The sequence below is a fragment of the Mustela putorius genome, unplaced genomic scaffold (assembly GCF_011764305.1).
Source record: "Mustela putorius furo isolate JIRA1106 unplaced genomic scaffold, ASM1176430v1.1 tig00003899_pilon_pilon_pilon, whole genome shotgun sequence".
In the NCBI taxonomy this organism is placed as follows: Eukaryota; Metazoa; Chordata; class Mammalia; order Carnivora; family Mustelidae; genus Mustela; species Mustela putorius.
In genome coordinates this window covers 1,490,353-1,503,994 of record NW_025422048.1, presented here as the reverse complement: position 1 = coordinate 1,503,994, position 13,642 = coordinate 1,490,353, and the positions used below count along the sequence as shown (strand labels likewise).

The 13,642-nt window shown below is 64.4% G+C and overlaps 1 protein-coding gene across 1 annotated transcript; it reads left to right on the top strand.

Annotated features, from left to right (window-relative positions):
* The first annotated feature begins 5,153 nt into the window (after positions 1-5,153).
* Positions 5,154-13,642, top strand: SLC6A8 (solute carrier family 6 member 8). The gene is made up of 12 exons (XM_045068218.1): positions 5,154-6,079; positions 7,740-7,871; positions 8,803-9,052; positions 9,555-9,687; positions 10,752-10,886; positions 10,975-11,081; positions 11,165-11,289; positions 11,861-11,973; positions 12,085-12,222; positions 12,315-12,611; positions 12,699-12,869; positions 13,309-13,642. Exons 1-12 carry the CDS (start codon positions 5,818-5,820, stop codon positions 13,447-13,449), a joined length of 2,004 nt encoding a protein of 667 aa, XP_044924153.1. The 5' UTR covers positions 5,154-5,817; the 3' UTR covers positions 13,450-13,642.

Below are 13,642 nucleotides of genomic sequence, written 5' to 3'. Positions count from 1 at the left end.
AACAACAAAACCGTGTGGCCCATCCAGACAGTGGAAGCGCTATGAAGCCAGAAGAAAAGAACGGATCTTGAATACATACAGTCACTCTGAAAACAGCTACATGGTGCATGAGGCCCTTTGTACAACATTCCAGAAAAGGCAATACTGTAGATGGAGTAATCAGATGGACAGTGGCCGGGGGCTTGAGAGAGGGGGGTAATGTCTGACCCCGGAAGCCCAGGAGACGTTCAGGGCCGTGAGGCTACTCTGTGCAGAGCTGTGATGGGGGAGACCCTGGATAAGTCACAACTCAGAGAAGCAAACAGCAGGAAGAGCAGAGCCTAACATCTGCAAATGTAAAAATAATCCTTTAGGAAACTGGGGGATCTCAGGAAGGAAGGCCAACCGGGCACAAACAATCTAGGCATATGGCAAGTGTACGACAGCATTCCACTGAGGGGGGCCGGGGCAAAGGGCCGGTGATCGCGCAGGGTGGTCTCGGAATTGTCAACTCTAGTTGACAACGTTGTTCCCTGCAAGGGGAAGAGTTAACAATTCCGAAACCACTCTGCATGCACACTGGAATTAAACAATTAAGTAAATGGAAGGCAGATGCTAGGAGCCCGCTTTCCCACTGTTTGAGTGGGATGATGCTAGAGGAGGGAGGTGCTGGAATGATCCACGTGGTGATGGGTCAGAGCTGATGATGTTTACCTTAATATACAGACGCTTGTATATATACAAAATGTGCGTATGGAATGTGTACTGGAGACGCACAGACTGTATCTAACTATATATTACATTGACCAATCTGTTATATATGTAGACATAATCTATAGGTATGTTTATAGATATGTGTTAGGATACACATAAATTTCCTTGCTCCATCAGCAAAAAGAGCCTAGAAGCTATAACACACCAGCAACAATAAGCACAGGAGAGCCAAGACCATGGTTTTTAACAGCTTTCTTTTATAAAGGGCTCCTCGGAGAAATGGCTCAGTCTAGCGCTGGGACACGAAATATGCAGGATGAGCCGGAAGCTGTTTATAATGCCAGAAAGTAAGGAAGGGAAGTGTGCTCCTCATGCGCTCTCTCTTGCTCTCAAACACAGAGTGATGGGGGCATGAAAAAGGAACACGGGAGCCCACGGGAAGAGCACCCAGCTATCAAAGATGGGACAATTTGAGCAACATAACAAAGCAGTACAAAATAAATTTGGGGATGCCGGGGTGGCTCAGTGGGTTAAGCCTCTGCCTTCAGCTCAGGTCGTGATCCCAGGGTCCTCTGCTCAGCGGGGAGCCTGCTTCCCCCTCTCCGCTTCCCACCCCCCGCCTGCCTCTCTGCCTACTTGTAATCTTTGTCTAATGAATAAATAAAATCTTTAAAATAAATAAATAAAATAAAATAAAATAAACTTCAGCTATTATAAATAAATGATCCAATAAATAAATGGGAGGGGGGGAAACAAACTCTGTGCAGAAAATTCTAAATAATTTACTCTTCAAGTGTGAGCTGCACACAGTGATTTCCTTCCAAAAAGGATAGATTGGCAAGGCAGAGATTCAGTTGAAAGTGGAGATAACCCAAGACCAAACGTGACTCCAGCCAGGTGACCGAGGTTGACGTGGACAGTGGTGAGTCACGTTCAGAGCAGGCAGCCCGGCTAGGATGTCATGGGAAAGGACATTCGAGTAAGCCGAGGAAACCCGACTTAAGACTATGGACTTTGGTTAATCACAAGGTGCAGTACCGGTTGATTATTGTAACAGAGTGTGCGGTCGGGGCACCGGGCTGCAGGGGCACCTGGCTCGGGAGTCCCAGAGGTCACAAACCCCAAGACAGAGAAACAGGTGTTGGTGAAAGAGGAAAGCAGTTTATTTGGGGGAGGCCAACACCAGGAAGAGAGCAGACTAGCATCTCAAAGACTCTTTCCAAAATGCCAAAAATACTTCCAGGTCTATGTAAGGAAAATGTGAGGCAAAGGTGAGTGGGTATGAGCCGGTGGGCAGTGAAGGAGATCATATCCTTGGAGTCACTTTTGAGCGGAGTCTCCCTGGCTCCGGGCAGTCCCTCTGCCGGAGGGGATAGTTTCGGTTGCTGTCTGGGAATGGTTTGCCTGCAGGGTCTTCCACCGGAGCCAAGAGAATGGCTGGAAAGAAGGACCCAGCCAGCCACCCTGAGGTCAGAATCGAAGCAGCCAGGTTGCCCCTCCTGGGCGCTGGGGACTCTCCCAAGCCTCCAGTCCCCAGCCCTGGGGATGGCCTCAAGCCACTCTCCTGTCCCCAGCTGTTGCAAGCACACAGCCCTTCACGGTGTCCCGAGCTAATTCTAATGCCAAAGCTCCTTGGGCCCCGACCCTAGCTCCAGCCGCCAAGGTCCTCCAGGGATAACAGGGATAACAGGCCACCCCAGGGTGGCGTGTCCTCCCCTCCATGCACCCACTCAGCCGCCCCCCCTCAACCCAGGCCATGGAGACCCTGCGAGCCCCGCAGCCTCACTTACTGCAGGCACCGGGTCTGACCCCCAGCTGGAACCCCCAGGCCTCCCTGCCCTCCCCCCAGCTCTCTCCTTCTCCCCTCCCCCTCGTCCAACCCCAGCCTAACCGGGCTCTGGGGGGGCCCTCCATGCCTTCTGCTGGGGGGGGGATGGGACCCGCCTTAGGGAGAGGCCCCGCCCACTCCCCCCCCCCACCTCCAGGAGCAGGGAACACCAGACCCTGGCAGGCAGCCTCCTGGCCTTCACCACCCCACTTATCCCGGGGAGGGGAGGGTGGCAAGATGGACGTCTGCAAAGCCCGGAGAACCCACGGAGGGCCGAAGATGCCTCTGCTCTTGATCTCCTCTGGTGGTCAGCGTTCCGTGGGAGCTGCCCCGGCCCTCTTCATCAACTCAGACGCCGCCAGAGGCTGCTTGGGTCAGCACACCAGAGGCCAGAGTGCCGGCTCCCAGCTCCCACTTTGGACACCTCCTGCCAATTCATCCCAGCCAGAGGTGAAGCTGGGTCCGTGAACTTCCGGCCACGCAGAAGCCCAGCTCGCCTTGGCCGCCTGCGGGAGGCAGCGCGGCTCTGGTGAGGATGCCCCCCCCCACCACCACCTCTGCCTCACCTCTTGGGACAAGTGGCATCATTACCTGCTGGAGGAAGACTGGAGTGGGGGAGGGGGGAAGGTGCAGCCTTGCCAAGTCTGGTCTGGCGGCCTATTGTACCCACCAGATATGGAGGCCTATATGTGTCTAGAGACACTCGTGAAGGCCCCCCTGGAGCGGTGGGGGCCTCGGTCCTAGGAGTCCTAGAGCTCACACAGGCCATTCCCAGCCTCCAGCCCAGCCACCCCCAGTCCCAGCAGCCTCTGACCCCACAGAGGCAGCAGTAGGCTCCCCGAAGGGGCAGCTCCTTCACAGTTCTGCCACTGGCCTTTGAACCTGCCCCCCCCCCCGGGGGGAAAGAAGAGTCCCCACCCTTGGCTCCTGAAGGCCCTTTTCTCCCTCGGCGCTCCCTGCAATTAATCCACTTCCCTAAAGTGCCCCCGCCTGCCCAGGTCCTTCTCCAGCCACCGCCTTCTCTCCCCACCGCGACCCTTGGCGAGCAAGATCTTAGTCTCGAAAGCGTCGCCGACACCGGCCACGTCCGCACTTCCCCCCTCCCCGCTCGGCAGGGCCGTGTGTGACCTCCACCCCATCCGCCCCGCCCCGCCCTGCCTCGACTGGGGACCAGACCCTCAGCCTACTTCCTGGGCTCCTCTTCCCTCCGCGGTTTACTGCGGTTCCCCTTAGTCCTTGCTCCCCAGGTGCCCCCCCTTTCTCCTGGCCATCTAGGGGTCACGTACTTCTCTGTGGCCTCTCTGTCTCCAGACCAGCCTCACTCAGACTGGGCCAGAGAAATCTCTAGTTAGAGTCTTCTGAGGAGCAGTGCAGCCCTGCTGCCCTGAGGGTCCCTACGCACCCCCCCCCCCGCGTCCCTACACAACTTAAGCACCGGCCACCCCGCGGGCCTCCCACAAAGGCCCCCAGGGCCTCTTCTAACAGTCTGGGGTGGAGCTGCTGCCCCTCCCTCATCCAGCAAGCTCAATCTGGCTCGAGCCAGAATTGCTTTTCTTCCTAAAGCCGCTGGATGGCTGAGGGTTTAGCTTAACGGGATGAGCCATCTGGGGACAACAGCCTGGTGATCAAAGTCTGGGACCGGTTGGGGGTTGGGGGCTCACTTCACATCCACACCAGGACAGTGACCCCTTCCTTCCCCATGCCAAGGCTACTCTTGGCTCTCCTGCGCTGCTGGTGGGGAAGCTGCTGAACACCAGTGCTAGGGAGGCGGGACTGGCCCTGGGGAGAGAAACTCTGCAGGTGGGGAGCTGGGGCCTCCCAGCTGAGGCCTTAGGGGGAGGGTCTGTGCCCCCGACCGGCACCAGGGGGCAGCCTTCCCCTGTTGGTGCCAGTATCTCCTGCTAGTGTGGCAGGAGGCTGGAGCTAGCAAGGGTCCCTACCACCCCTCCTTGGGGACCAAGTGTAGCTTTGCCAGGCAGGCTTGTCTCTGGCCACCAAGATCTATTGAGACCTGTCATCCCAAGGGCTGGGCCCCCGACCTCCAGCTTCCAGGGTTCCTTCGTGGAAAGCCAGGAGGAAGCAGGCCGGGGTGCTTCTGGCAAAATTCCCCTCCCCCAGCACACCTGGAGGTTCAGCCTCTCCTTTGCCTGCCAGCTGAGCGCAGTCCCTGCCCCTTTGGCGCAGGGAGCCGGGAAGCTGTAGGCCTTGGTACCCAACACTGGCCCAGGACCTCGCTGGGAGTCAGGAGAAGGTTCAGGGAGACAGCAGGGACTCGAAGGACAGAGGAGAAGAGGCTGGGGGCCGACGCTGGCTGGAGGGCAGCCAGGGCAGTGGCTTTGCTAGAACCATGAAGGGTAGGTCAGCAGGGTCGGTCTGGGCGGCGGCCAGGCCTAGGTGAAGCTGCGGTCAGGCGCGGCGCGGTCCCTGGGGAGGTGGTACCCGCCGGCGCCCCAGGTAGCAGCCATTCGGCTTCCCGCTGGAGTGGCGTCTTCTCCTCGGGAGGAGGGAAGGAGGAGGGAAGGAGGAGGTGGGCGGAGTGACGCGGAGGGCGGGACGAGGGGGGAGGGGGACCAGCCTGGTCGTGGGGGTGGGGCGACAGTGACATCACCCTGGAGTCGGTTCTTAAGCAGCCGCCGAGCGGCCCGGGGAAGAGAGGGACGGTCGGAGCGCGGTGGCGAGTCGCTGAGCCCGCTGGGGCCCTGAGAGCGGCTAGAGCCGCCGCCGCCGGGAAGGAGGGGCGAGCGCGCCCGGGCAATCCGTCGCCGCCGTCGCCTTCGTCGTTGTCGTCGCCGCCGTCGCCGCCGTCGCCGCAACCGCCACCGCCACCGCCGCCGGAGCAGCGGGCGAGCCGGGCCGGGGCGGGGGGCGCGGGCCGCAGGCCCCTGCTCCGGCCGCCGCTTGGAGACCGTGGGCGCCCGATGCCGCCCGCGCCCCGCTAGATTGAATCTCGGGCCCGGCGAGCCGCCGCCGCCGCCCGAGCCGCGGGCAGGAGTCTCGGGAGCCGCCGCCGCCGCCGCCCGGCCGGGCCCCGCCGCCGCCCGCGCGCCCCCGGGCCCCCGACACACATGAGATTCTTCAGGCTCACTTTCAAGTGCTTCGTGGACTGCTTCTGACCGCGCCGCCCCGCCTCCCCGACCCCCGGCCCGGCCGCCCCCCGGCCCCCGGCGGGCCCGCGCCTTCGGGGCCCCCCCTCGCGCCACCGGCGCCCCCCCCCGCCGCCGCCCGCCCGTCCGCCCGTCCGCCCGCCCCCGCGAGCCGCCGCGCCCCCCGGCCCGGCCGTGCGGCCCGCCGGGGCCATGGCGAAGAAGAGCGCCGAGAACGGAATCTACAGCGTGTCCGGCGACGAGAAGAAGGGCCCCTTGATTGCGCCCGGGCCCGACGGGGCCCCGGCCAAGAGCGACGGCCCCGCGGGCCTGGGGGCTCCTGGCGGCCGCCTGGCCGTGCCACCGCGTGAGACCTGGACGCGCCAGATGGACTTCATCATGTCGTGCGTGGGCTTCGCCGTGGGCCTGGGCAACGTGTGGCGCTTCCCCTACCTGTGCTACAAGAACGGCGGAGGTGAGCGCCCCCGCCCCGACCCCGCTCTGTCCAGACCGGGACCCCCGACCACCACCCACCCCACCCCCCGCCCGGCCGGCGACCAGCCCCACTGGGGCGCAGGGCCGAAGTCTGGGGTACTAGGTGCCGGAGGCCGCCCCTAGCTCGACGCTGCCGCCGGGTGGCCCGGGCTGGCGGTCTCCACCCCCCTAGCCGGTCATGTGCCTGGCAGTGTGTGGGGGGAGGGGGCCAGCGAGCCTGCCGCTGAAGCCCCAGCACGGCCTCCCCCCAGACTCCGGGTGCAGGGGCCCCAGAGCGATTGGTCACTGAGGTGGGAAGGCGAAGCCTGCCCCCCGGGGTGGCTCCCAGAGGTGAGGAGCCCAGGCTGCCCCCGCTGGTCAGGCACACAAGTGGCACATTGTGCGGGGGCCCCCACGTGTGCACACACGAACACACACACACACAATGGGCTACTCTGTCCCTCCCCCTGCCCGCTCCTGTCCCCTCCCTTCCCTTCCCCTCTTCTCTTCCCCTCATTCCCCTCCCCTCCCCTCCTCTCCCCTCCCCTCCCCCCTCCTGCCCTCCCCTCCCCTCCCCTCCCCTCCCCTCCAGCCTGGGCCTGGAACACTGGGTGCCTGAGCCAGGCTTGGGTAGTCTGCGGCCTGGGCCGCCCGGCGCCGCCGCTGGACACACTGCGCGCACGCCCCATGCCCCGGCCCCAGCCCAGCCTAGTAACAGCGATAGGCACCCTTGTGTCCTGTGACTGAAAAGCACCACTGAGGTTGGGTGGAAGCCCTAGTGACTGAATGATGGGTGGGAAACTGAGGCCCAGAGCGAAGGCCTTGGCCCAAGGTCACACACAAGAAGGATGCTGGGACCAGGAGCCAGGCAAGCTGCAGCCAGACCCGACTTCGGAGCACTGCAAAGCTGGGCAGGGGCAGTGGCAGTGGGCCTGGAGAGGAAACGGGAGGAGACAGGGGCTGCCGCTGCCCTGCTCCCGACCCCTCACCACTGGCCTGCGGTCTCTTGCCCTGACATGCCGACCACCTCCAGGGCCAGGCTCACCAGAGCTTGTTGTACTGCACTTCGTCTCCCCTGTCCTTGATCACTGACCTCTCCAGACACCCCCTGCACCCCCTGGTAAAGGACTGTCCCACACCCTCTTCTGCAGACCTTCACACTTGCAGGCAGCTGGTGGGTGCTGGGGTGCAGAGAAAGCTTGGGGTTCCCTGTCCTTGCCCAAGCCAGACAGGCCCCCAGGCCTGAGTGCCAGCCACAGCGCGCGCACACACATGCACATGAATGCACCGTTCTTCCCTGTGCTGCCTAGCAAACGGGGAAGTGCGACACGAGGGGGTATGTGTCCTCCATGCCTGTTAGGTCACCCCAGGTGACTGTGGGCCCAGAACCCTTGTGGGTATAGGGCCCCCCAACCCAAGAAACGGAGCTCGAAGGACCCAGGGACCACCACAGCCCTCCCGACAACTCCAGCCCCCTTCTCAAGGCTGTTCACCTCACACCTCTGAGTCAGTGGCCACCCCTGCACTGATTCACCCAGTGGGAAGTTATGATGGGGCCAGGGTGGGGCCCAGAGTTGGCCCCACCTTGACCTCCCCAGGGGCCAACCTGGGGCTGCTGGGCTGCCCTGTGTGAGCACCCACCCTGTGCTTCCCTCCCCCAGGTGTATTCCTTATCCCTTATGTCCTGATCGCTCTGGTTGGAGGAATCCCCATTTTCTTCTTGGAGATCTCGCTGGGCCAGTTCATGAAGGCCGGCAGCATCAACGTCTGGAACATCTGCCCCCTGTTCAAAGGTGAGCAGCCCCAGGCTGGTCACCCCTCCCCCTACAAGGGCAAAGCTGCCACCCTCTTGAGAAATACTGTCCTACCTTGGCACCAGGCCTGGGTCCCACTGGTGTCCCCCAAGTCATGAGGGGAAAGCTGGAGGGCCTGCAGACCACTCAGTGACCTTGGGCAGATGCGGACTGGAGTCGGGGGTTGGCCTCTCCACTGAGGCCAGGACACACAGGCCCAGCAGGACTCCAGGGGCTGAGTGGAGGGTGTGGGAGGTGACAGCACGAGACACCGCCCAGCGCCTGTTCCCCGAAGGCCAGAGGGCCAGCCTCAGGAGGTTGGCTGGAAGCCATGGAGTTCAGGGTTTGAAGAGAAGAACCACTGGCAAAGGTCACTTGAGAGCTCCTTCTGCATGTGGGTAGTGTACCCCCAGTCTCTCCAGGCCCTAGGAGGACCCTAAGGAAGCCAGGGCTCAGAGAAGCAGAGGGATTGGCCAAGGTTTCCTGCTGAGAGGGGGACTGTCTCCCATATGGCCCCAGGTCACCAGAAAGTCCCCAGCTGCTGAGTACTGGAGGCCACTGGGGACCCAGGTGGAGGCTTGGCCCTCCTTGAACCATCCATGGTGGCAGTGGGACCCAAGAGAAGGGGACAGGTGTGTGAGGCTAGGGAATATGCGGGATGTTCCTGCTTGGATTGGGGCAAGAGGGGAGGGCTGGAGGGAGGGTGCAGGTGAAGCGAGCAGCAGGGACAGATGAAGACGGGGGAGTGTCCCGGGGTCGGACCCTCACACGAGGGAGGGGCGGGGGGTGCTCTCTGCATCTGCTTTCCTCCCACTCCCGGCCAGCCTCCCACCAGATCTTCTCAGCTGTGCTCTGGAGCCTTCTCTGAGCCTGGGAGGGTAGATGGGGGGAATGGCTAAAGAGCCCGCGCAGAAACCCCTCTCCTTCCCAGGCCTGGGCTACGCCTCCATGGTCATCGTCTTCTACTGCAACACCTACTACATCATGGTGCTGGCCTGGGGCTTCTACTACCTGGTCAAGTCCTTCACCACCACGCTGCCCTGGGCCACCTGCGGCCATACCTGGAACACCCCAGACTGTGTGGAGATCTTCCGCCATGAAGACTGTGCCAATGCCAGCCTGGCCAACCTCACATGTGACCAGCTTGCTGACCGCCGGTCCCCTGTCATCGAGTTCTGGGAGTGAGTCAGGTGCCTCCGGGCCAGGCTCTACCGGTCCCTGTCTCTGGGCGGCACACAGGGCCGGAGTCTGCGCCTCTCGGGGGGGAGGGAGGACAGCGCCAGGGACGCAGAGCAGGGTCACCCCAGGCCTGCCTGTCTTCAGGGAGTCCCCAGCTCAGTCTCTAGAGGAGCTGGAACAGATGAGCCTTGTTCCTTCACCATTTCTCAGTCCCAGGCATCAGCTCCATTGTGCCTGCCAGTCAGGGAGGGGGGACCACCCCGCTGCAGGCTGAGGGTGCCCTGGGGCCCGGCTGCCAGCCCTCCCACCTCTGGCCAGGGACTCCTGGGCTTCAGACTCAAAAACGGTAGTACCTCCAGGCCTCTAGGCTGCAGGCTTGGGTGGGGCCCAGGTGCCCGGGAGGACCGGAGGGCGACAGGGCGGACGGGGAACACCACCCCTGGGGCAGCGCCCACTCACTTCACCCTCTGCTGGTCCCGCGCTCACGGGCTCTCCCTCCCCCAGGAACAAAGTCTTGCGGCTCTCCGGGGGGCTGGAGGTGCCAGGGGCCCTCAACTGGGAGGTGACCCTGTGTCTGCTGGCCTGCTGGGTGCTGGTCTACTTCTGCGTCTGGAAGGGGGTCAAGTCCACGGGAAAGGTACGGCCGGAGGCCCCCGCAGGGCTGGAGGTGACGGCCGGGCTGGGGGCAGCACGGCCACGGTGGGCCACGGGGGAGAGAAGGGCGGGCTCTGCCAGGGACAGCCGCTGCGACGGGAGGGGACGGGAGGGGCCAGGGCCGCGGCCTGAGCGCGGAGCAGGTCCTTGAGTCCAGACTGCTCCATTCCCACCGGTGCCGGGACCGCCCTCCTGCCCTCCAGAATCCCCCGCCCATGCCAGGATTGTCCTCCCCGCCCCTCCAGACTCCCCCGCCCAGGCCTGGATCGTGCCCCCCCCACCTCCAAACTCCTCCACCCTTGCTTGGACCGTCCTCCCCGCCCCTCCAGACTCCCCCGCCCAGGCCTGGATCGGCCGCTCCCACCTCCGAACTCCTCCACCCCTGCCTGGATGGACCCCCCCACCCTTCCAACCCCCCCCCCCCCCCCGCCCATGCCTGGAGCGCCCCCCCCCCCACCTTCTTCCTCCTGAGGTGGGGAGAAGCCCAGGCAGCCCCTGCCCCTTGCTGCGTCGGGACATCGCGACTGCCCCGCTTTCTCTCTATTCCTCACTCCCTTGTGCTGGCCCTGGTTGGGGGCGGGGGGCTCCCAGGCTATAGCTCTCCCTTGCCCGCCGGTCCTGCTCTGCTCAGCGTGGACGGGAGGCAGCAGTCATGGGGGCCCGTGTCGCTCTCTGGCCGGCGGGGTCCAGCCCCGACTACCAGACTGGGCCTCTCTGCAGAGTGACGTGCTGTCGGGGGCCGGGGGGCGCGAGCTGTGCCCCCCCCCCCGGCTGCTCTCCCGCGCCCTGCCTCTCCCCTCCGTCCGCCGCTGGCCTGTGCTGGCCGTGGAGCTGCTCCCGCTCCAGCCCGGGTGCAGAGCTTCCCCGGGGAGGAGCCGAGGCTTTGAGGAGCAGAAGGGGGGCTGCTGGCCGACCCCCCCCCCCCCCGGCTTGGGAGCAGCCTGCCGTCGAGGGGGCAGTGTGGCCTGCTTGGCCATCCTGCCGAGCTGGGGGCCCCGAGGGGGAGGCGGGTGCCGCAGGGCCCCTCTGAGCCGCCCGGTCCCCCAGATCGTGTACTTCACCGCAACATTCCCCTACGTGGTCCTCGTCGTGCTCCTGGTGCGGGGGGTGCTGCTGCCCGGCGCCTTGGACGGCATCATCTACTATCTCAAGCCTGACTGGTCGAAGCTGGGGTCCCCTCAGGTGAGGGTGAGGTGTGGTGGAGTGGGGTGGGGGGCATGGGCCGGGCCGCAGGGCCCCTCACATCCTCCCTTGGCCGGCCCCCCCACAGGTGTGGATAGATGCCGGGACCCAGATTTTCTTCTCCTATGCCATCGGCCTGGGGGCCCTGACGGCGCTGGGCAGCTACAACCGTTTCAACAACAACAACTGTTACAAGTAGGTGCCCCCCCCCCCGCCCCCTGCCCCCCCACCCCTCCCGTGGGCAGCAGGCAGCCTGACCACCGTTCCTCTGCCCCCAGGGACGCCATCATCCTGGCTCTCATCAACAGCGGGACCAGCTTCTTCGCTGGCTTCGTGGTCTTCTCCATCTTGGGCTTCATGGCCGCAGAGCAGGGCGTGCACATCTCCAAGGTGGCGGAGTCAGGTAAAGCCCCCCCCCCTCCAAGGCCTGGCCCGGCCCGACCCCTGGGCCTTCCGGCACACCGCACTCGCAGACAGGCGCCAGGGGACATCCTGGGAGCCGGAAGAAACGAAACGAAACGGTCCCCGAACTTGCCGTGTCCCTCTGGGCCAGAGGGAGGCCCGGCGGGCTCACAGCGGGAGCCACGTGGGCCAGGCCCCGCGGAGCCTTGAGCTCCTGTCCACCCGGCCCCAGGGCCTTGGCGCAGGCCCCTCCCCTTCTGCGAGGCCAACGGCACCACGCAAGCCCACCGCCCCTCCCCTCTGCCAGAGGAGGGCCTTTCCGGGCTTCACGGGGACCTGTGACCGCAGTAGCGGCTGGAATCAAGAGGCCGGGAGGCCAAGTCAGACGACCCACCCCTAGAGGCTCGAGTGACACCCGGCAGCACCTTGACCGGAGAGGCAGGGCAGGGCCCTTGGCCAGGAGATGCTCTGGCGTTCTCCACCCCTTTGGGAAGGGGGGATGAGGAAGGCAAGCGACGGTGACCGACGACCGACCGATGACCGTGGTCTGAACCCTGCCCCTTCCCCTTCAGGGCCAGGCCTGGCCTTCATCGCCTACCCCCGGGCCGTCACGCTGATGCCTGTGGCCCCGCTCTGGGCTGCCCTGTTTTTCTTCATGCTGCTGCTGCTCGGCCTAGACAGCCAGGTTTGCCAGGGGTGACAGAACTGGGGGTGGGGGGGCGATGGGTGGGCACTGGGGGAGGGGAGCTGGCCAGCAGGGAGGGGGGAGGGGCGTGGCCTCAGCGCCTGGCCACAGTTTGTAGGTGTGGAAGGCTTCGTCACTGGCCTGCTCGACCTCCTCCCGGCCTCCTACTACTTCCGTTTCCAAAGGGAAATCTCTGTGGCCCTCTGCTGTGCCCTCTGCTTTGTCATCGACCTCTCCATGGTGACTGATGTGAGTGGGGGCTGGGCAAGGGCTCCCACCCCCCCCCCCCCCCCGCAGCTTCCATCCAGCGGCCACTTCCCCTGACCCGGCTCTGTCCCCAGGGCGGGATGTATGTCTTCCAGCTGTTTGACTACTACTCGGCCAGCGGCACGACCCTGCTCTGGCAGGCCTTTGGGGAGTGCGTGGTGGTCGCCTGGGTGTACGGTAGGTCTGCGGGGGCCCGGTGGGGGGAGGGGGCGTGGCCTGCAGGGGAGGTGGGGTCTCTAGCTCCAGCCCTCGTGCCCTACCCACCCCAGGAGCAGACCGGTTTCATGGATGACGTGGCCTGCATGATCGGGTACCGACCTTGCCCCTGGATGAAATGGTGCTGGTCCTTCTTCACCCCACTGGTCTGCATGGTAAGCGCCAGGGGAGGCTGGGCAGGGGGAGGGACGCCGAGGGCCCTCCCGCGGCTGAGAGCCGGGGTTCGGGGTTCTCACCCGCAGGGCATCTTCACCTTCAACGTGGTGTACTACAAGCCGCTGGTCTACAACAACACCTACGTGTACCCGTGGTGGGGCGAGGCCATGGGCTGGGGCTTCGCGCTCTCCTCCATGCTGTGTGTGCCCCTCCACCTCCTGGGCTGCCTCCTCAGAGCCAAGGGGACCATGGCTGAGGTCAGTCGCCCGGCCCGCCTCTCCTTGACTCCACTCCCTGCCTCGCACCCGCTCAGGGCATTCCGTCCCTGTCCCAAGCGCCCGTTCTCCCGCCCGCTAGGACGGACCGGCGCTGGGAGTCTGTGGGGCCAGCTCAGGGGAGGGGGTGGAGGAAGGCAGGCAGACCCTCCGGGGCCTGAGGGGGGCCCCTTCCCTTGGGGGGAAGACGGGTCTGTCCCTTCGCCTCACCCCTTTCCCTGGTACAGAGAGTGGGGCGTGTGGTCAGTACCCATGGGAGGAGGGTCCCCTTGGTCCCCTACCAGTGGCCGCTGGTGGGAAGTGGACAGAGGCCGAGGGCTAGCATGGGCACCTCCCCCACTCTCCCCCCCCCCCCCCCCCCCCCCCCCCCCTCCCCGGGCCATCGCCCAGGGACTCAACAACGTGTCCCTCTCCCCTGCAGCGCTGGCAGCACCTGACGCAGCCTGTGTGGGGCCTCCACCACTTGGAGTATAGAGCTCAGGACTCGGATGTCAGGGGCCTGACCACCCTGACCCCAGTGTCCGAGAGCAGCAAGGTGGTGGTGGTGGAGAGCGTCATGTGACAGGCGCCCTGGCTCCCATCACCAGCTCACCCTCTTGTAGCCATAGCAGCCCCTGCTTTAGCCCCCCCACCCCTCCCGGGGGGGGCTTGCCTTTCCCTGACACTTTTGGGGTCTGCCGGGGGGGGGGGAGTGGGAGGAAGCACCACGAGTGCTAACTAAAATAACTTTTTCCATTTTTAATAAAATGCCAAAA